Source organism: Jaculus jaculus, chromosome 14 (genome assembly GCF_020740685.1).
Source record: "Jaculus jaculus isolate mJacJac1 chromosome 14, mJacJac1.mat.Y.cur, whole genome shotgun sequence".
NCBI lineage: Eukaryota > Metazoa > Chordata > Mammalia > Rodentia > Dipodidae > Jaculus > Jaculus jaculus.
In genome coordinates this window covers 11,360,755-11,380,818 of record NC_059115.1, presented here as the reverse complement: position 1 = coordinate 11,380,818, position 20,064 = coordinate 11,360,755, and the positions used below count along the sequence as shown (strand labels likewise).

Here is a 20,064-nt window from a genome sequence, read left to right as displayed (position 1 = left end):
TGAGTGTGTTTTGTGATTCTGATTTTCCTGCAAAGATTTCAATGTCTGAAGCTCTGATGTGGTCCTACCTACACTTGTATATATCTTTGTGCTGGATATTTTCATTTTCCCGAGGAAACTGCCTGCATTTGCAATCTGAATGTGAGTATGCTTGTTCCACTGGCTTTCAGGCAGGCCTGCCCTTCTAGCACATTCATGTTGTTCTCCCAGCCTCATCCTCTTACAATGGGTGCACGTGTGATGCTGCAGTGTTGAGACCACTTGTGAAGAATCTCCTACTCTCCCCTGCTGAATGGTTTGGTTGCAGTGACCCTTTCAGGATCTGCTTCCTCGTTGGCCTTGGTAGTACCCTGAAGCCACACCACTGGATGGGTTCCCAGGGCCTCCAGCACACTACTTATAGGTCTGACAACCAAAACTTCATTTAAAAATATTTCATCTTTATTTATTTAGTTATTTGACAGAAAAAAGAGAGAGAAAGAGAGGGAGAGGGAGAGAGAGAGAGACAGACAGAGAGAGAGAGAGAGAGAGAGAGAGAGAGAGAGAGAGAGAGAGAGAGAGGGAGAGAGAATGGGCATTCCAGGGCCTCCAGCAACTACAAATGAACTCCAGACACATATGCTATCCAGTGCATTTGATTTATATGAGTGTGGGGAATTGAACCTATATCCTTTGGCTTTGCAGGCAAGCACCCTAACTGCTAAGCCATTCCTGCAGCCCCCAAATTTCATTTTTTTGTTGTCTTGCTTCTGTGAATTTTCCTTTTCTTACCTGCTTTAACAACTACACTGGAGGAAGGTGCTACTTTCCTTCCTTACTGCTATTGTAACTTAGTGTTCTAGGTTACAGTCTGTTACTTCCTTCATGTATCTAATATTCAATGTATGTGTATTTTATCTAGTCTTTCACAGTCTGCTGCACACCGTGATCCTTGCTTTTTGACACAACCGATCAGATGTTTTCTTCCACATTAATGGAGTAGTAGGACAGTGATGTGTGTCTCTTCTCCATCTTCCTAAACATCACCTTGGGTGTTTTTGACTCCACATTTTGGCAGCATGATTGCTCTTCAGGTATTTTGCTTTCTTCTCATCAGATATGGCATGTCATGTGATAATACCCTTGGTAATTAAGGTAGTAATGGATGAAAGTTGTTCACACTGTCTAGATTATTTCAATAAAAAGAAACTAGAAAGAGATATTTCCTTAGAAATAATTTTATACTACATGTATAAATTGTCCCCAAATGTATACTGCTTGAGTTTTTACTTCAATTTTATTTCACAAGTACATTCTTTTGTATTGCATTTTACTGTATTATTTAGTGTTACATTAACATATGTTTAATATGCTTAAATTATTAATCTCATATAATTTAAAAAATATGAATGTGGACACTAGTGTAATATTTCTTTTCAGGTATTTTTATGCTTTCATACATGCCTATGGTGTAAGGCCATACTACCCTCAACATGTCTGATCTTGGCATGTATATGCCTCTGTGTTTTAAAGTGATTTGAAATGTTTCTTCTAAGAATTATAACTGTAGGCAATTGAGGCACTATTTTAACTTAATTGTGAGTATTATGAACTATGATATCTAATTTTGTTCATTTTCAACAATCATATGAAACATTTATTTATTTATTTGGAAATATTTATATTTTGGGTCAAAATGTTAATCAGATCATTTCTACAACTCAGTACAGTATTTAACCTTTACTCTTATATTTAAACACTTCTATTTTAATAAATAAGGAAGTATAGGCCATGCAGTTTCTGCTTCTTGCCTCTTTCATGTGGAATGCTTTATAGAGGACATGTAACATCTGTGCATGAAGATCCCCTTCACTCTTCCCTGTAGCCATGGACAACTCTACTCTGTACCCATTCACCTTGATAGTAAATAGAGGCTGTTTTCAATAGATATCTTCACTCAATGACTTTGTATGAATGAGCAAATGTTTTATGTCAGTATAAAGTGAGATATATATAGATAGGTGTAGATATAGTATGAGGTGAAACTTGAGGGACATAGATATGGTAGAACATTTATTTTCATTTGTTTAACTCATTATTGTTCTGACTTCATTCAAACCAGTGTCTTGTACCAATGAAATGTCTTCTGCCAGTTTAGACATGGGGATTATCTTCCTCATTCGGACTGCAAGAGACTTCATGGGAAATATATTTCCTCTCTGTCTCTGTAACTTTACTCTGCTCACTAGACACTACTTGAGACCCACGGATTTAATTCTTAATCAACTGGTCTTTGCCAGTTTCATGATCCTTTTCTCTACAGATATACATCTCAGACATTAACAACTTTTGGATGGAAATATTTCCTAGATGATGTTGGATGCAAATTTGCCTTCTATTTTCACAGAGTGGGCACAGGTGTTTCTTTCAGTATAGTCTATCTTCTCAATGGATTTAAGGGTATTAATCTGGGCCCCAGCATTTGAAGGTGGATTCAGCTCAAGATTAGATCCGTAAAGTTCATTGGCTCTCCTGTTTCCTCTGCTGGATCCCACACCTCTTGAAAACGTCATGTTCCTTTGTAATAGTGAATGGACCACTGACAAAGAAAAATCTCAATGTAGAAAGCAATAAAAAGTATTGTTCCTGGAAAATTCCAGGCTGATAGATATTTTTCACAGTCATATATTTTATCTTGTACTTAATGACCCTAGGTGTAATGGCCTGGCTCAGTGGCCACACGGTCTTTGCCCTGCACAGACACAAGGAATGAGTCCAGCACATTCACAGCTACAGAGTATCCAAACCCAAATGGTCCCATGAGGAAAGAGCCCACATGCATTATTCTGATTCTGGTGAGTACCTTTGTTACCTTTGATTCAGTCTGTACAATTTTGACTATTTGGGTGACCCTAATTGCAAATTTTGGCCAGTGGGTAGTAAATAGCTCTGTTCTGATGGCCCCATGCTTTCCAGTATTCAGCCCCTTTGTGCTCATCATCAATGACACCAGACTTTCTTGGTTCTTATTTGCCTGTAGGAGGAAGAAAACTGTGACAACACAGTAATATATACCTGTTTTCCTGCGTTCACATGGTCAGGTCAACCTTTGTTAGTATTTGGGACTTCTTGGACATCAGGAACACATGAAGCTCTCTCATATAATGGCAGAAAAGTTCCTTTCTGAATCAATTTTCATGTACATAAAAATCACATTTATACATAAGAAAAGATTCCTCTTTTTTTGTTTTTGTTTTTGGAGGTGGGGTTTTACCTCTAGTCTAGGCTGAGCTGGATTTTACTATGTAGTCTCAGGCTGGCCTTGAACTCACAGTGATCCTCCAACCCCTGCCTCCTGAGAGCTGGGATTGAAGGCATATGCCACCACACCTGACCTAAGATTCCTCATTTTAAACCTTAGAAGTTTAGTGACATTCAGGGCATTTAAAAAATCAGAGAGTAGTAGTGATTTCTGAGTTTAAGGTTCTAGAAAAATCATCTGAACTCTCATGTAAATAGTTAAAAATATTTTTGCTACTTGTGTTTGGTCCTTTTTAAAAGTCATGTATTGGTAAAGCATGTTTACAAGGGGAAAATCACTTGGAAAGACTTATGCAAGGAAGATGTTTGCAGCCTCAAGGAAGTGAGGTAAGTGCTGTGGGTGTAAAGAACAGGAACATAGGGAGGTCAGCAGCAGAGGAAGGTTATTGGCCATCACTTAGGCCAGGCCAAGATATCAGAATTTTTAAGAGATATGAGAGGGCTTTAAAAAGTGAGTGAAGGATCTTTTCAGGACTTCCAGGTAAGGTGGTAGCACAGAAGCCACGACAAACCAGCTGTGGTGGTCTGATTCTCGTGCCCCCCATAAACTTAGGTGTTCTGAATGTTAGGTTCCCAGCTGATAGAGATTTGGGAATTCACACCTTCAGGAGGCAGTGTTATTGTTTGGGGCAGGTTTATGGGTTTTATAGCCAGTTTCCCCATGGCAGTGTTTGGCACACTCTCCTGTTTCTATTGTCCCACTTTATGGTGGCCACCCGGTGATGTCCACCCTCTGCTCATGCCATTGTTTTTCCTGCCATTGTGGAGCTTCGCCTTGAGCCTGTAAACCAAAATAAACCTCTTTTGCCCAGAAGCTACTCTTGGTTAGGTGATTTCTACCAGCAATAAGAACCTCCTGATTGCAACAGGAAAGTGGTACCGGGGAGTGGGATTGCTGCTAGACACCTGACTGTGTGGCTTCAGCCTTTTGGAGGTTATTTTCAAGAGGAATGTGGAAGGATTTGAAAACTTGGCCTAAGAGACGCCTTGCAGTGCTGTAAGTACAGCTTGATGGACTATTCTGGTCAGAGTTGAAAGATCTGAATGCAGTAAGAACTATGGACTGTGAGATTTGGCTTATGAGGGTGAGAAAGAGCTTTGCCTGGACTGGGCTAGCAGTTTATGTGGGAACCTTGCTGTTATGACTGGATCCTAAGAAGATGTGCAGGGTTGTTTTGTATAGAAATGAACTGGTGTGAGCAGAGGGATATGGCACAGAAAAAAAAAGAAAAATATTTGGGTGAATTGCTGCCCATTCAGCTGCAGTTGAGAAATTACAACCTTTGAGATTGGGCCAGCTGACCTGCGTTGGGCCAACAGGAAGAATGTAAACTCTTTTGAAGGGGCCTGAATGTTCAAGGGGTGTCCTGTTCTTCAAAGTCTGCTTTGTTCCCCCCAGATTAACAAATTGGCACCCTACCTGGTATCGTGGAGTATAAGAAATGCTATAAAGAGGCTCACTTAGTTTGCAACATGGACTTGTGTTTTGAAATGGCCATGGGCAGTGTGAAGCAGGTTTGCTGGATGCCTGCCTGCATGGAGACCCTTTGGGAACATGAGGATGAACCATGGTTTGCACTGGAGACCCAGTGGAGATGTAAGGACCATGAGATGGCTGCTAAGGAAAGCTGCTGGTCCCAGTGAAGTTTTCCAGGACTGTGAGTAGCCTAGCTGGAGGGGCAGAATTGGAATGCCAAAGACTTATTGCTGGTTAGAATTATTGGATTTGGAGATTTGTCACTAGCTAGAGTAGCTGGACTTGAAGCTCTAGAATTTGATGTTTGCCCTGTTGGTTTTAAATCTTGTATTGGTTGAATATTTCTTTTTTTTTTTTAAATTTTTATCAAACAAATACTATTTGACATAAGGTAACAGACAACACCAAACACAATTATAGTGGGGGATTTCAATACCTAACTGTCATCAATTTACAGGTTATCCTGGAAAAAAATAAACAGAGAGACATCTGGATTAAATGATGTCATGGAACAAATGGACCTTACAGATATCTACAGAACGTGCTATCCAAATGCTGCAGAATATACATTTTTCTCAGAAGCACATGGAACATTCTCTAAAATAGACCATATATTATGACACAAAGCAAATCTTAACAAATACAGGAAAACTGAAATAATCCTTTATATTATATATGACCACAATGGGATTAAACTGCAAATCAGCAACAAGAAAAACTACAGAACATACAGAAATTCACAGAGATTAACCACTACAGTATTGAATGAAGATTGGGTCATCAAAGAAATTAAAAAAAAAACAAAACAAAACAATACAAATTCAAACAACCCAATTAAAAAATGGGCTATGGAACTAAATAGAAAGTTCTCATCAGAAGAAATACAGATGGCATATAAACATTTAAAAAAGTGTTCTACATCCTTAGCCATCAGGGCAATGAAAATTAAAACCACCTTGAGATTCCATCAGAAGGTATCATGGTGTCAGAAAGAAGTGAGTAGAGTACCGAATAACATCTTGATCACACCTTCCAAGGCTCAGGATCTAATGCGGAAGAGGTAGCAGAAATAATGTAAGAGTCAAAGGAAGGGTTGGACTCCTTACAATGTGCTGTCTCCAGACATAAAATTGGCCTCGATATTCATGACCCCATATATACTAGTATTATTCATAAAATAAGCATTTTAATTAAATATTTAATAATTATTAGCACTGATATTTTCATCATATATATGTATATGTATGTGTGTGTGTGTATATATATATATATATATATATATATATATATATATAGTGACAACTTCTATACCTACAGACAAAAAACTATGATATCACCTTCCCCTCCCTCATTTTCAAAAAAATTTTAAAAGATATTGCAAGAATCCTTTAACTGGGATGTGGATGTAACTCAGTGATATCATGCATGGACACTGCCTGGGATCATTCCCAACACTACCGAAAAGTGTACAATGCAAAAATGTATTCTGCTTTCCATGGTTTATGTAATCATTAAAAAGCTGGAGTATTTCATGAGTTGCATCAGTTACTTCCTTGTTGCTGGGGCTAAATACCCAACCAGAAGCAGCTTAGGGATGGAAAGTGTTTATTTCAGCAAAGGCTTCCAGAGAGTATAGTTCATTATGATTGGCAAAGGAAAGCAGCAAAACATATTCATGTCAGCATGAAGTAGGGAGTGAGAACAGAAAGCGGGACCAGGCTAAAAAATACCCTCAAGACCCATCCCCAGTGACACACTTCCTCCAGCCAGGCTCTATGCCTTAATGTCTCCACAAACATCCCAGTCTTGAGATACATCTGATCACTAACACTGCTCCCTGTGATATTGTAAGCATCCCCACTCATTCCTCTTCACTTGGATCTTTATAGTCCTGAAGTATCTTATTGTCATGTTACTAGCCTAAACACATATACACCTAGAGCATACCTGCATATCTGGTGCACCAAGTGATCAGGGAGGAAAGACAAAAGGAAGGCTCTGGCTATGATTATTGTTGGGGCTTCTAGAGAAGTGGTCACATTTAGGATTGACTTGTGAATATTTTCCCCAGGCTTCGGTGCACAGGGACTGTCTCTAGTTGCCTGACTCTTGACTCTGGGTTAATTTAGAACAGGTAGACATTGGCTTGGTCTGTAGAGTTAGCTAAGAATGTAAATGAGGGCATGGGCCTGGATCAGTGCTCCCCACAGAAATTGGCTGGTATAACCATGTTCCCTGAGTGATTACTTAAACCCCACTGAAGAGGGCACTTGGGAATGGTGGGGGAGGAGGACCTAAGAGGATCATCTGATAGGAATATGACCAATTTTTAATATGTTCATATATTAAAGTTCCCAGTAAAATTTGGAAAAGTCTGCACCTGTGCCTTGTGTGTGTACCATTGTCTCCTTTTCTCTTTTCTCAAGGGTAATTTTTCTCTTTGAATGCCCATGCTTAAATTTATTTATTTATTTATTTATTTATTTTTATTTTTTATTTGAGAGCGACAGACACAGAGAGAAAGACAGATAGAGGGAGAGAGAGAGAATGGGCGCGCCAGGGGTTCCAGCCTCTGCAAACGAACTCCAGAGGTATGCGCCCCCTTGTGCATCTGGCTAACGTGGGACCTGGGGAACCGAGCCTTGAACTGGGGTCCTTAAGCTTCACAGGCTAGTGCTTAACCGCTAAGCCATCTCTCCAGCCCCCATGCTTAAATTTAAAGTATTTCTTACCTCTGCTGAATACATGTACTTTGCTTTTCCTTGATCCATTCTAAATTTCTTTCTTTGCAAAGTAGTTAGGGAACTGCAGTCTTCCCATTGCCACTGAAAAACTGACTCTTTAGGAAAATACATGTAAAGATTAGTAGTATTTGTATGTAACTGAAGAGAAGGAGTGGTCACAGGTAAAGAGCCAGGGCAAAGGTCCATCATGTAAATTTGAAGAGGGTAGTAGAAAGCACTGAGGAAAGTTTTCCTCTCCCCATGTGACTAAAGGGTTGACTGGCCTCAGGCTGTTTCCAACTGGAAAAAAGTAGTATTTCATGTTACAATTTTATTGCCACAGACACCTTGATCAGATTTTCCTTTAATATGGGATTGTATGCAGACATCAAGAATATACCAGAATTGCATGCTAAGCATGCAGCAGGTTCAGAAATTCAATAGCATTTCCTGAAATAATGGAAGAAAAGCAAACATTTTTCTGCACCTGGCTTCTTTATTAGGATAAGGACTCCATGATAATTGCTGAAGTGATGGTTTTACCAGTTGGGTAATGTCATTTTTGCTGCAGAAAACAAATATTCATCAAAAGAGAGATCTTGTCTGGGATATTATGGTCAGGGAAATGCAGATTTAGTGTCTATATCAATTACTTTCCTTTGCTTTGACAAAAATCTCTGTCACAGAGCAACCTAAGGAAGAAGAGTTTATTTCAGCTTACAGCTAAAGGGTATATCATAGTGAGGAAGGCATGGCACAGGAGCTGGTCACCTTCCATCCACAGTCATGAAGCAGAGAGCAATGAATGGTGGTGATCACTTCACAGTTGGGGCCCCTGGACCAAGGAATACTTTTACTAAAACAGTTAGGGTGGGTCTTCCTACCTCAATTAACCTAATCTCAAAACTCCCTTGCATGCATGTCTAAAGACTTGTCTCCTAGGTAATTCTAGATCCTATAAAGTTGATTTAATCACCACAGTGTCTTTCCTAAGTGGATACACAGTTAGGCTAACATATATCTCAGTATTTTATATGGTTGGTTGAAACAATAACTACTTTGACAAGTTTGTGTTTCCAGCTCATAAATCAAGAAATTAACTTAGTTCAGTACTAAGAAGACAAGCAGGGAACCCACCATTGTGGAGCTGCAATTGATAGCATGTGTTCACTTAGTCTGAAATGGGCTTCTTGTTTGGGAAACAATAAAATAGGCAGGAACCAATAAAAACACGTTTTTTGTTGACTTTCTAGATAAAAATCAAACAGGGCAGGTAAAAGATTTTCTGTATAGCTAGTTTCAGTGACTCTGGCAGCTTTTATAAAATTTCCCTAAGGGGCAGTCGGCATATGAAAGGTGAACTTTAAATAACTTGACTTTCAATACAGGTAAGCCATTTTTTTGTTGTTGATTTTTGTTTTATTAGGTTATTTTATTTTATTAAGTTGTTTATTTGAGTCAGTTGTTTATTTGCTATGTAGCCAAGCTGTTCTGGAATTCATGAACCTCTGGCCTCAGGCTCTTGTGAAGTGTGTGCCATCATGCTGGGAAACTTTGGCTATTAGTTTATCTCCATGATAAATAGAAGCCAAACAAATACAGATGGCAAACACAGACTTGGTTTAATTTCTAAAAGTTTCACATTTAAACTCTGTAGTCAATGTTCAATTTTCTTTCTTTCTTCTCTCTCTCACTCTCTTTTGAGGTAAGTCTAGCTCTAGCCCAGATTGACCTGAAGATCACTATTATGTAGTCTCAGGTTGGCCTTGAACTCAGTGATCCTCCTACCCTGCCTCCCAGGTACTGGGATTAAAGGCATGCACCACCACTCCTGGCAATTTTCTTTTGTGGTAGTTGTTTACCGTTGGTCATGTTTAGTCTTAGTTGGGCTTCATGACTACTTGATGGTCACTGGTACCATTTCCTATCGATGGAAGGTTCTTTAACCAAAAAGCCGAGCCCAGCATGGAGAGTGTGAGTCTTTGGGAGCCCCTCACAGATCCCGTTTCTCAGGAGTGTCAATCCCTTCATTCCGTTTTATCCAGAGAAACTTAATTCTTTATCTGACGGGCAGGATGTTTGAAGTTTGAGGAGCTACATGCGATCTGAGAAGGTCTCTTTTTTGGAGGGGTCAGGTAGGAAGGGGAATAGAGCATCTTACAGCAGAGGACAAGGAAGTGTGTTTACCAAGAAACTTAGAAGCTTCAAGGATACTCACAGTCTCCAGTGGTAGACCAAGAGGCCAACTGCCCCAGGGTGGCATCCCAGAAGCCATCCCTAGGGGACCCTGCTTGGCAGCCAGGCAGGAAAACTGTAGGACAGTCGCCGGTTACAACTGAGGGATTTAGAATAAAAAGAAGAGTGACAGAAGGCCTGTCTGGTGTCTGGACGGCTCACTGTCCCACCCTGCCCTGGAGAGCTTGGTGACATTTCCCAGCATCCCACACCGAAGCCTCTAAGCCTCTTTGTTGCTGGTGGTGCAGATCCTCAGCATCTCGACCTGACGCCGCTGGGAACTACGTTACCCAGAACGCTCTGCTCACACCGCTGAGCCAATGAGTGTCCAGGACGGGTCTGTCTCCGCGTTTGGACGGAGCGGCGAGGGGCGGGGCGGGGCGGGACTTCCGGCCAGGCCGCGGTGGCGCTCCTTTCAGCGGCTCTGGCGTCCCTCTCCTCGCGGGCAGAGCCCGGGGCCGTCTTTGTCCCGCGAGAGGTGAGGACGAGAGGCTGTCTTCGTCGCCCGCTCCCCGGCCTGTGCGTCCGGCCGGCCGGATGGCTGCGTCCGCGCCCGTGGACCAGGCTCAGGTCAGTTTCGTGACCTCTGGTCCTCCCTTGCCCTTATCACCGCGTCCTAGAGCGGGAGCGCGGCAGTCCTGTGCCGCGGGGGCCGCTCGTGAGTGGGGTCCCTGGGAAGGTGACAGCTGGGGGCCCCCGTGTGTGCAGATCCTCGGGGCAACGTTGGAGCGCACGAACACGCGAGCCTGATAAAACAAAGTGAGGAACTTTACCTTTACGCTCGCGACAGTGAGAACCATGGAGAGTTTTTGCACACGAGGTATCAGTGCGGCGTCTTCAGAGTTTTCCAGAAGTTGACAGTTCGAGGCCTTGTTGCAGGCCCCACAGCTGATGTGAGTCTGCAGTAAGGAGCTTTCGACGTAAGAAAGACGTACGCAAGTCCTCTTGACTGGATGGTCCAGAACTCAAGGACTAATTGTTCTACTCTTCCCAAAATTCACATGTCGAACTCCCAATCCCAGAGTCGTGGTATTTCAAGGTTTGGCCTTTGAGAAGTAATTAAGTCATGAGGACAGACCCTCCCCGTCATGTAGGAGAAGAGCCAGAGAACTTGCTAATGCTTTAATGCTCACGCAGACCCGAGGCGTGGAGCCACCTCTCATGATCTCTTCCTTTTCCCACAGGTTTCCATGACAGCAGAAGTGCATACAGAACTCATGCCGGTGAGTGGAGGTAGTCTTTGGGTCTCACCGGTAATGACCTTATCTTGGACCAAAGCCAAGTTTCCAATCTTGATCTTATGTTGAGGATTTATTTGGAGTCATTCTTGCTGGTGGCAGACAATAGAATGAGGTCTCAAAGGTTGTGCCAGGCATTGGACCCAACATGCATACATGATTGAAGGTGAGGCTGACCTGATCTTTCTCTGGGGGAGAGCTGAAAGCAGCAAGGTCAGATTCAGATCTGCAGTGACTCTTAGAAATTTTCTGTTCTAGAGATGATGAAAGCCATGGGAAATTTAGAAGAGACGAGGGTGGTGATTAATGTCTTTTCCAGTAGCCTCCATTTTCTGGAGCATGGAGAGCACTGTGTGTGTGGAACAGGCAATAAGAAGCTATTACAGTTGTCTGGGTGACTCTTAGTGATAGGCCAGGTATAAAGCTGTCAAAATGGAAGAAAGTGGTAGAATCCCAGATTGGTTTTTAACTTGCAGGTGCCTGGATGTTCAGATTTTGGCAGAGGGTAAGGTGGTGGTAGTCAAGCATTAGTCCAGGCTTTTGAGATTTAGCATGTGGACAGATGGAAGCTTCATCAAATGAAATCTAAAGTTGGGAATGGGGTTTGTTTTCATTGAGTATATCAAGAGCTTCTTTCTAAGAAGAAGGTATTTCAAAGACCAATCACATAGGTGGCTAGATATATAGGGCTGAACTTTGGGGAGTGGTTTAATGTGGTGATATCAAAAACAGTAGTAGTTAGTGTTTAGCCAAGGGTTTAGCTGTGTATCATAATTAGGAGGGGCCATATATTTTCTCATAATATAGTAATAATGAGCCAGGGAAGGCAAGGCTGTAACTGGGTCTTGGACACTTGGGTAAACTGCTAAGCATCAGAGAAACAGGTGTAGGAGAGAAGTGGTCATGAGAAGGGCTTGGAGAAAGAGGATTGTCTGACAGATGGTCAGAGTTTCTAATGCATAAGGTAGTCACAGAGAAATAGGGAATGCTAAGTAGAAGATCTCATGAGGCCAGAACTAAGTGTTTTTGTCTACTCCAAAGTTTAGTGCTGAATTCCTGATCCTAGTGTGGTGGTATTTAGAGGTGAGCGTTTGAGAAGTAATTAGATCATGAGGATGGACCCTACATATTTGGGATTATTGAGTGCTCTTAAAAGAATAGGCTAGGGAACTAGCTAATGCTCTTTCTAGCATTTGAGGATATGAAGGAAAGTAAGTGTGGCTTTCAGCCTTGGAAGCAGGCCTTTACCAGAACCTGACTGTGATGACACCTTTACTTCTGACTTAATGGCCTTCAGATCTATAAGAGATAAATTTCTGGGGCAGGAGAGATGGCTCCGTTGTTGAAGGCACATGCTTGGAAAGCCTGATTGCCTGGATCCAATTCCCCATTACCCACATAAATCCAGATACACAAAGTGGCACATGTGTCTGGAGTTCATTTGCCGTGGCTGGAGGCCCTTGTGTCACCCCCACCCCCTTCATTCTTTCTCTCTCTGCTTGTAAATATGTAAACATGATTTTTTTAAAAGAAAGACTGATAATTTCTGCAGCACATATACTAAAATTGGAACAATACAGAGATTAGCATGGCCCTTGCACAAGGATCTCTCTCACATGCACATATAATAAAATAAATTTCTCTTACTAGTTTATGACCTATTGCTAATACAGACGAAACTGATACTGAATATAAATGGTGCTGATTCACCATGCTCTGGTTCACTAGGCTTTTTGTTTTGTGACTTTATGCATTTATGTGATTTTTGTCTGGGTGGATGCATAAGTTTAGGGGCACAAATGTTCATCTCTGAGTTACTGGATCTGGAGTGGAGAGCCACTGAGGTTTTGAGCCACTGAATCTGAATTGTCATTAAGAGCAAAAGGAAGGTGGTACACACCTTTAATACCAGCACTTGGGAGGCAGAGGTAGGAGGATCACTATGAGTTTAAGGTCAGACTGGGCTATACTGAGGCCCTACTTTGAGAAAACCAAATTAAAACAATAAAAGCAAAAGGAAGGTTATGACTGGTGAGGGGATATAAAGATCAGTAGTAGAAAACAATAGGTATGTGAAATCCACAGATGGCCTTAGGTAATTAAGATTAAAGCTAAGAACAGTCAGTGTGGAGGGTCTTCAGAGTAGAATTATATGGCCTGCTTAATGACAATGAGGACCATTGGAGGACCAAGGCACTTACTGGGTCCTGTTTGAATTTAGCAATCACTGTCTGGGTGCTATGTGCTAAGCAACATGTACGGAGGGCAGGAAGATGACTAAGATAAGGAAAAGGGATTTGGAGGTAGCTATAGGAGTGAGACTCTGAGAGAGTGTAGTCTGAAGAGTCATATACACATGGAGGGAAAATGTGACCTGCAAGACATAGACCCCTGGTATTGAGGAAATAGGGTAAAGGGTACACTCATATTTGGTTGTGTCTAGGAGGCACCATTTGGGGGACTCTTGAGAAATTATCTGAAAGAAGAGATGCAGCCGTCCATGCTAGGTCCACAGTTTAGATGGTATCTTCCTGCCTATCTACTGTTGGTACTATGTCATTGATACTGGAACCATGAGAGTGTAGTGGGCAGCAGTGGCATCAGGTCCTGGTGTTTCTTTGAGGTAGGAATGTGAAGAGGAGGGGGAGCAGAGGACGGATACGAGTAGGTGACACTCTTGGGATCTTAGGGCAGAATTTGATTGTGAAGTGACCTGTCCCCATTATGGCAGGACTGTGTGACCTTTGAGGATGTGGCCATTTGCTTCTCACGTGAAGAATGGAAACTTCTTGACGAGACCCAGAGGCTCCTATACCTCAGTGTAATGCTGCACAACTTTGTACTTACCAACTCTCTGGGTAAGGCTACCAGTGTCCTAGGCTCTTTGTCTGTATTTCCCCAAGGGTCATTCTTGACCTTCTTCCCCAGGCAGACCTTGGGGTGTGTTAACTTCTGAGTCTTCTAGGCCTACATAGTGTGGGTACTGGCACTGATCTGTGTACTACCCCAGGTAGTTCATACCCTAAACAACCCTAACACGCACTGCCCCACGTGGTCTGGGAGTTGGGTATCTTGCAGTCATGGATGCCATCTTGTTGTCCTTTCCCTGGCTGTGTCTACAATCAAGACGCCTGGAATGGAGAGATGGCACAATAGTTAAAGGCCTTACTTGCAAAGCCTGATGGCTTGTGTTCATTTCCCTGGTACCCACGTAAAGCCAGGTGCGCAAGGTGGTACATGCATCTGGCGTTTGTTTGCTGTGGCAGGAGTTCTTGGTGCACCTGTTCTCTCTCTCAAATAAATATTAGAAAGTGAACTGATGTCACCTTGTGTCACGTTAGCTGACTTTTCTCATGGCTGCCAGTTGCATGATAGCCATCATGGGAGCATGGACTGTTCTTACGAACCTGCCCTAGCTAAGTCATTCATCATCCATCCATCTGTCTGTCTGTCTGTCTATCTATCTATCATCTATCTGATATCTATCATCTCTCAACATCTGTCTGTCTATCTGTTTATTTAGGGACAGGAACTTACTTCAGCCCAGGCTGACCTGAAACTCACTCTATAGCCCACGTTGGCTTCAAATTCACAGCAGTCCTATTTCATTAAGCACTGGAATCACAGGCATGAGCCACCACATTCGGCAGGGCCACTTTTAGATTTTTAAAAACTAGTGTTTTCTCTTCTGTGATCTACTGTGTGCTGAGAAACTTTCATTCATGCTATGTGTTCTGTGCACATCCCCGCCCCCCCCCCCCCCCATGGGCCTTGTTTCATGAGGGCACCAGTAGTGACACTCTTTGAGTTATGGAGGGCAATCTGGTTCCTTCAAAAAGTGAACACGAGGCTGGAAAGATGGCTTAGAGGTTAAGGCACTTGCCTGAAAAGCCAAAGTTCTCGTGTTCGATTCCCCAGAACCCATGTAACCCAGGTGCACAAAGTGGCACATGCATCTGGAGTTCATTTGCAGTGGCTAGAGACCTGGCGCGTTCATTCTGTACCTTTCTCTCAAGTAAATAAGCAAAGTCTCAGGGTGGTCTTGAACTCATGGTGATCTCCTACCTCTGTCTCCCTGGTACTGGGGTTAAAGGTGTGCACCACCACACCCGGTTCAAAAAATAAAATATTTATTAAAGAAAAAGTGAACATGGTTTCAGTGGAGGAGGTGTGAGCGTGGTGGGGGATGTCTAGAGGAAGAGTGAACATGGTTTCAGTGGAGGAGGTGTGAGCGTGGTGGGGGATGTCTAGAGGAAGAGTGAACATGGTTTCAGTGGAGGAGGTGTGAGCGTGGTGGGGGATGTCTAGAGGAAGAGTGAACATGGTTTCAGTGGAGGAGGTGTGAGTGTGGTGGGGGATGTCTAGAGGAAGAGTGAACATGGTTTCAGTGGAGGAGGTGTGAGTGTGGTGGGGGATGTCTAGAGGAAGAGTGAACATGGTTTCAGTGGAGGAGGTGTGAGCGTGATGGGGGATGTCTAGAGGAAGAGTGAACATGGTTTCAGTGGAGGAGGTGTGAGCGTGGTGGGGGATGTCTAGAGGAAGGCGTAGCATCCAGGGCCTTTTCACATCATAAAAGGACCCTGTCCCGTGTCCACCACTCTTATTTGTCAACGCCACCAGTCAAACTTCATTTAACATTTTCTTCCCATATGCATGATAGTTTTCTGGCTTCTTGTTTTATCTGTGTTTTCTGTCACCCAACTACCATCTTCCCTGGGTTCTGTGCATTGATTGCTCCTCTATGCTGTTCCCTCTGTAATGATTTCCAATATTGCCTCACACATACCATCTAGTTATATAATTACCAAACCTGCATACTTGCTACTCATTTTCAATTGAATGGAACCTGGACACAAGCAGCCTTCAGTGCAGATGTTGCCACCAGCAGATAACATTCTACTAAAGACGGGTGAGTTGTGGGTATTTATTAAAATACTTTTATTTATTTGCAAGCACAGAGAAATAGAGAGGAAAGAAGAGAGCAAGAGAGGAAATTAGAATTGACACACCAGGGTCTCCAGCCACTACAAATGAGCTCCAGACACATCTGGCTTTAGTTGGGTATGTGGATACTGGGGAATGGAACCCAGGTCACTAGGCTTTACAGGCAAGCACCTTAAGTGCTGAGCCATCTCTCCAGCCCAGAGTTGTGGGTATTTTCAGGTTACTTAGTGACAGCTGTGTGAGTACTGTGCCATAGAATCTAGGGGCTATTGGCAAATCCTGTGCAGTCCTTTATCTGGTGAGCACCACCATCCCAATTCTGTGATCATTAGAGACCTGATACTTCCTACAACCCCTCTGTGAACCTGTTTCCTGCTCTCTTGTCCATAGGGGAAGAAGAAAACAACACATGGCATTATTCTGTGTAATGTGTGTGATAGCAATTTCTCCAAGTATAGTCAACATGCATTTTGTCAATTCTCTTTCAGGTTGTGGGCATGGACTCAAAGATGAAGAGACACCTGGGCAGAGGGTTTCTATGGGAGCGACACAGGTTAGGCCTTCTGAGGCAACTCCTTTTGCACCAGAAACTCACCTCTGTGCAGTGTGTGTCCCAATTCTGCACGATATTTTTCACTTGGCTGAGATACCTGAGCAGAAACACAGGATAGGGGCATGTGCAAAAGTTCACCAACACCAAAAACATACTAGGAGAGAGAATCCCTTGAAGAGGGACAACGACAAAGCCTCACATTGGACACGACGCCTTTTCCACACGTCAGCCAAATCTTTTCCCAGTTGGGAGGTTGAGAAGGACCTGCCAATCATATCGAGCCTTCTCAAGAACCTGGCTTTGCCCAACAGTAAAAAGTCCAATAAAATCACTGAGGGGAGGGGAAATATTCCTAATCCTAAAAGTCAGAATAAAATCACTGAGGGGAGGGGAAATATCCCTAATCCTAAAAGTCAGAATAAAATCGCTGAGGGGAGGGGAAATATTCCTAATCCTAAAAGTCAGAATAAAATCACTGAGGGGAGGGGAAATATTCCTAATCCTAAAAGTCAGAATAAAATCACTGAGGGGAAGGGAGACAAGCCTGGTCCTAAAAGTCACAAGTCAGGAGAATGTAAAAGATCTACAAGTGACAAACACCCTCTTGCTCACCAGCCAAAAGCCTCCTCTGGAAAAAAGCTTTATGAGTGTAACAAATGTGGGAAAACCTTCCGTGGCAAGTACTCACTCGATCAGCACCAGAGAGTCCACACTGGAGAAAGGCCTTGGGAGTGCAGTGAGTGTGGAAAGTTCTTTAGCCAAACCTCCCACCTGAACGATCATCGGAGAATCCACACTGGAGAAAGGCCTTATGAGTGCAGTGAATGTGGAAAACTGTTTAGACAGAACTCTAGTCTTATTGACCACCAGAAAACTCATACGGGCGCAAGACCTTATGAGTGTAACCAGTGTGGGAAATCCTTTAGCCAAAAGGCTACTCTTGTTAAACACCAGAGAGTTCATACTGGAGAAAGGCCTTATAAGTGTAGTGAATGTGGAAATTCCTTTAGCCAAAGTGCCATTCTTAACCAACACCGGAGAATTCACACTGGAGCAAAGCCTTATGAATGTGACCAGTGTGGAAAATCCTTCAGCCAAAAAGCTACCCTTATTAAGCACCAGAGAGTTCACACCGGAGAAAAGCCTTATAAGTGTGGTGAATGTGGGAAATCCTTTAGTCAAAGCTCCATCCTTATTCAGCACCGCAGAATTCATACAGGAGCAAGGCCCTATGAGTGTAGCAAGTGTGGAAAGTCTTTCAGCCAGAAGTCTGGCCTTGTTCAACATCAGGTAGTTCACACTGGAGAAAAGCCTTATGAATGTGACCAGTGTGGGCTTTCCTTTAGTCAATGCTCTAGCCTTATTCATCACCAAAAATGTCACAACACGTAGAAGCCCTGTGAAATTGCCAATGTGGAGAAGCTTTCAGACTAAGGCCTCCCATTTCACTCCTGAAAGTTCATATTGGAGAGCAGCTGTAGATCCATAGGGCATGCCTTCTTTCTTCAGTATTATGTTGCTAGCGAACCTTTGTGAAGGAGTCACCTCTGAAGTTGAAGTTGCATGACTTCCAGCATTCAGTAGTGTGACTTTCCCCATGAGCTTTCACATGAATGAGGCTTACAGAGCTTGCTCTTTATCTACTGAGCCTCTCAGGGCACCTGCCATTTATATGCTTTTCAGTTTCTCTGGTAGAAGTCCACCATCCTCTACCGCCATGCTCAATGTATTCTGGTCACCTCATCATGCTAAAAAAACAATGTCTGCCTACTGCCTGGAGGGAGTCTTGAACAGGGTTTGTGGAGAACTTGTTCTCTTTGTTCATTGGTTGGAGCATACACTTGACTCGGTTTTTACCAAGAAGATCTGATCTGTAGTCTTCTGATAGCTTCTACAGATTTCTTACCTCCTTCATGGACAAGTTTTTAATCAGTGTCACATGACAGCTGGGTGAGTGTTTCCAACTTCCCATCACAAGTGGGTAACTGCCTTCTTCACAGTGCTCTGCTTTATATGCTAATGGATGCCTTATTCCTAAAGATACCTTCAACCTTGGAGTTTACTATGTGGGAAGACTAGACTGTAGACTTCGTCTGCTTGGGATGAAAGGGTAGATGGCTTTTGTGGGTGTCTGAAGTTTGTGTGCCTCAACATGTGCAGTGGGGCGCAGAAAATAACTCTCACTCTGGTTTTGGTCAGATTTGTATTGCTGCCCAAAACTAGGAAACTGCAGGGATTTTTGTTACCCTAATTTGCAACTTGGATGCCTGTCCTTCCTGTGACATATCATGAGGAGAAGTGGTCTGTTACCACAAGTTCCTGTCTTCGTGAGAATGGGATGCCTTTGCTCCTTCTTCCTCAGAGGACGTCACATTGCCCAGGATGTAGAGGTGAAGCCACTCATCTACAAACAGCTGTGTCCCGATGTCTGTCATTCACGACCAGACAGATGTGAACCCTCAGTGGTATACCAAAATTGGCCATGGTGAGGCAGCAGCAAATTAGAGGACTGTGTCTCTTATGAACGGGATCTGTGAGTCTTTCATTGTGGCTGTCAGCATTCACAGGATCTAGAGACCTGTGCATGTCTAGTCACTGAGGTCATTGTCAGGAAAAAAACAAAAAAACATCGATAGGTTTTGTAGTCTTGTGATCTATATATATATTTTTTACCTCAAATCTCTTGCTGTAGAAATAGGATATGATGAAAATAAAAGAGAGACTGACTGAGAGGGGGAAGGGGATGGAGAGTGGAGTTTCAAAGGGGAAAGTGGGGGGAGGGAGTTACCATGAGTTATTGTCTATAATTACAAAAGTTGTCAATAAAAAAGTAAATTAATAATAATAATAATAAAGAAATAGGAGATGAGGACAGAGGTTGTGGAGACCCTATAGTCAGAACGTAGCTATTGTGACCTGGCTGGTGTTCCGTAGTCTGGTATCCTGGCATCGTGGTATCAGTCAGTGCTTTCCATCCTCTCCTGCACTGGTAAAGCTCTGTCTTTCTCCACGCATGAGGACACAGCAATTCAACGTAGGGCTACCACAGCTTGTTCCCAGAAAGCAGGGGCTCAGATTTTACCTTTTTTAAAGCTTGTTAATGTATTCATGACATGCAGTAATCTGTATTATGGATTTCAATTTGAAGTATTGTGTCATAAACTCATGAAATCATTTAAATGATGATAAATATGCCCATAATTTACTTCATGCCCTGTTACAATCTTCCCATGTTCCTTAGGTTTGCAAGTGTCCAATAATTTAACTCACAAGAGTATAGTTTTTAAATGAAAATATACAATATTTTCTCTTTCTTGGATATTTCTCCTAGTATAATTCATTTTGAGAATTCATCACCACTCCTTTTTGAATAGCTTCATTTTTATTGCTGAATATTATTTGGGTCTGTGACTGTGCCACTATCTATTCATCTTTCTTTGTCCTTCATACCTTCGTGGGCACTTGAGTTGAATCCTGTTTTGAGCTGTTACACATAAAGCAACTATGAATAGAGGAATACAGTTCTTAGCATGCACATGTGTTTATTTCTCCTGTACCACTAATTCAGTGTACATGGATGTTTCACTTAAAAAA

The 20,064-nt window shown here is 42.6% G+C and overlaps 1 protein-coding gene and 1 non-coding gene across 2 annotated transcripts in view; both read left to right on the top strand.

Annotated features, from left to right (window-relative positions):
• Nucleotides 1-19,198, top strand: part of LOC123454559 (zinc finger protein interacting with ribonucleoprotein K-like) — a 45,358-nt gene extending 26,160 nt beyond the window's left edge. The window contains exons 2-6 of the mRNA XM_045133200.1: nucleotides 912-1,073; nucleotides 2,694-2,834; nucleotides 10,920-10,958; nucleotides 13,705-13,831; nucleotides 16,406-19,198. Of these exons, the coding sequence (XP_044989135.1) occupies nucleotides 2,799-2,834; nucleotides 10,920-10,958; nucleotides 13,705-13,831; nucleotides 16,406-17,862 (1,659 nt within the window). The 5' untranslated portion in view covers nucleotides 912-1,073; nucleotides 2,694-2,798 and the 3' untranslated portion in view covers nucleotides 17,863-19,198. The remainder of the gene's footprint in view (nucleotides 1-911; nucleotides 1,074-2,693; nucleotides 2,835-10,919; nucleotides 10,959-13,704; nucleotides 13,832-16,405) is intronic.
• LOC123454920 lies at nucleotides 12,513-12,615 on the top strand. The gene has a single exon (XR_006633570.1). It is a non-coding gene; the product is annotated as a U6 spliceosomal RNA (small nuclear RNA).
• Nucleotides 19,199-20,064: the final 866 nt, after the last annotated feature.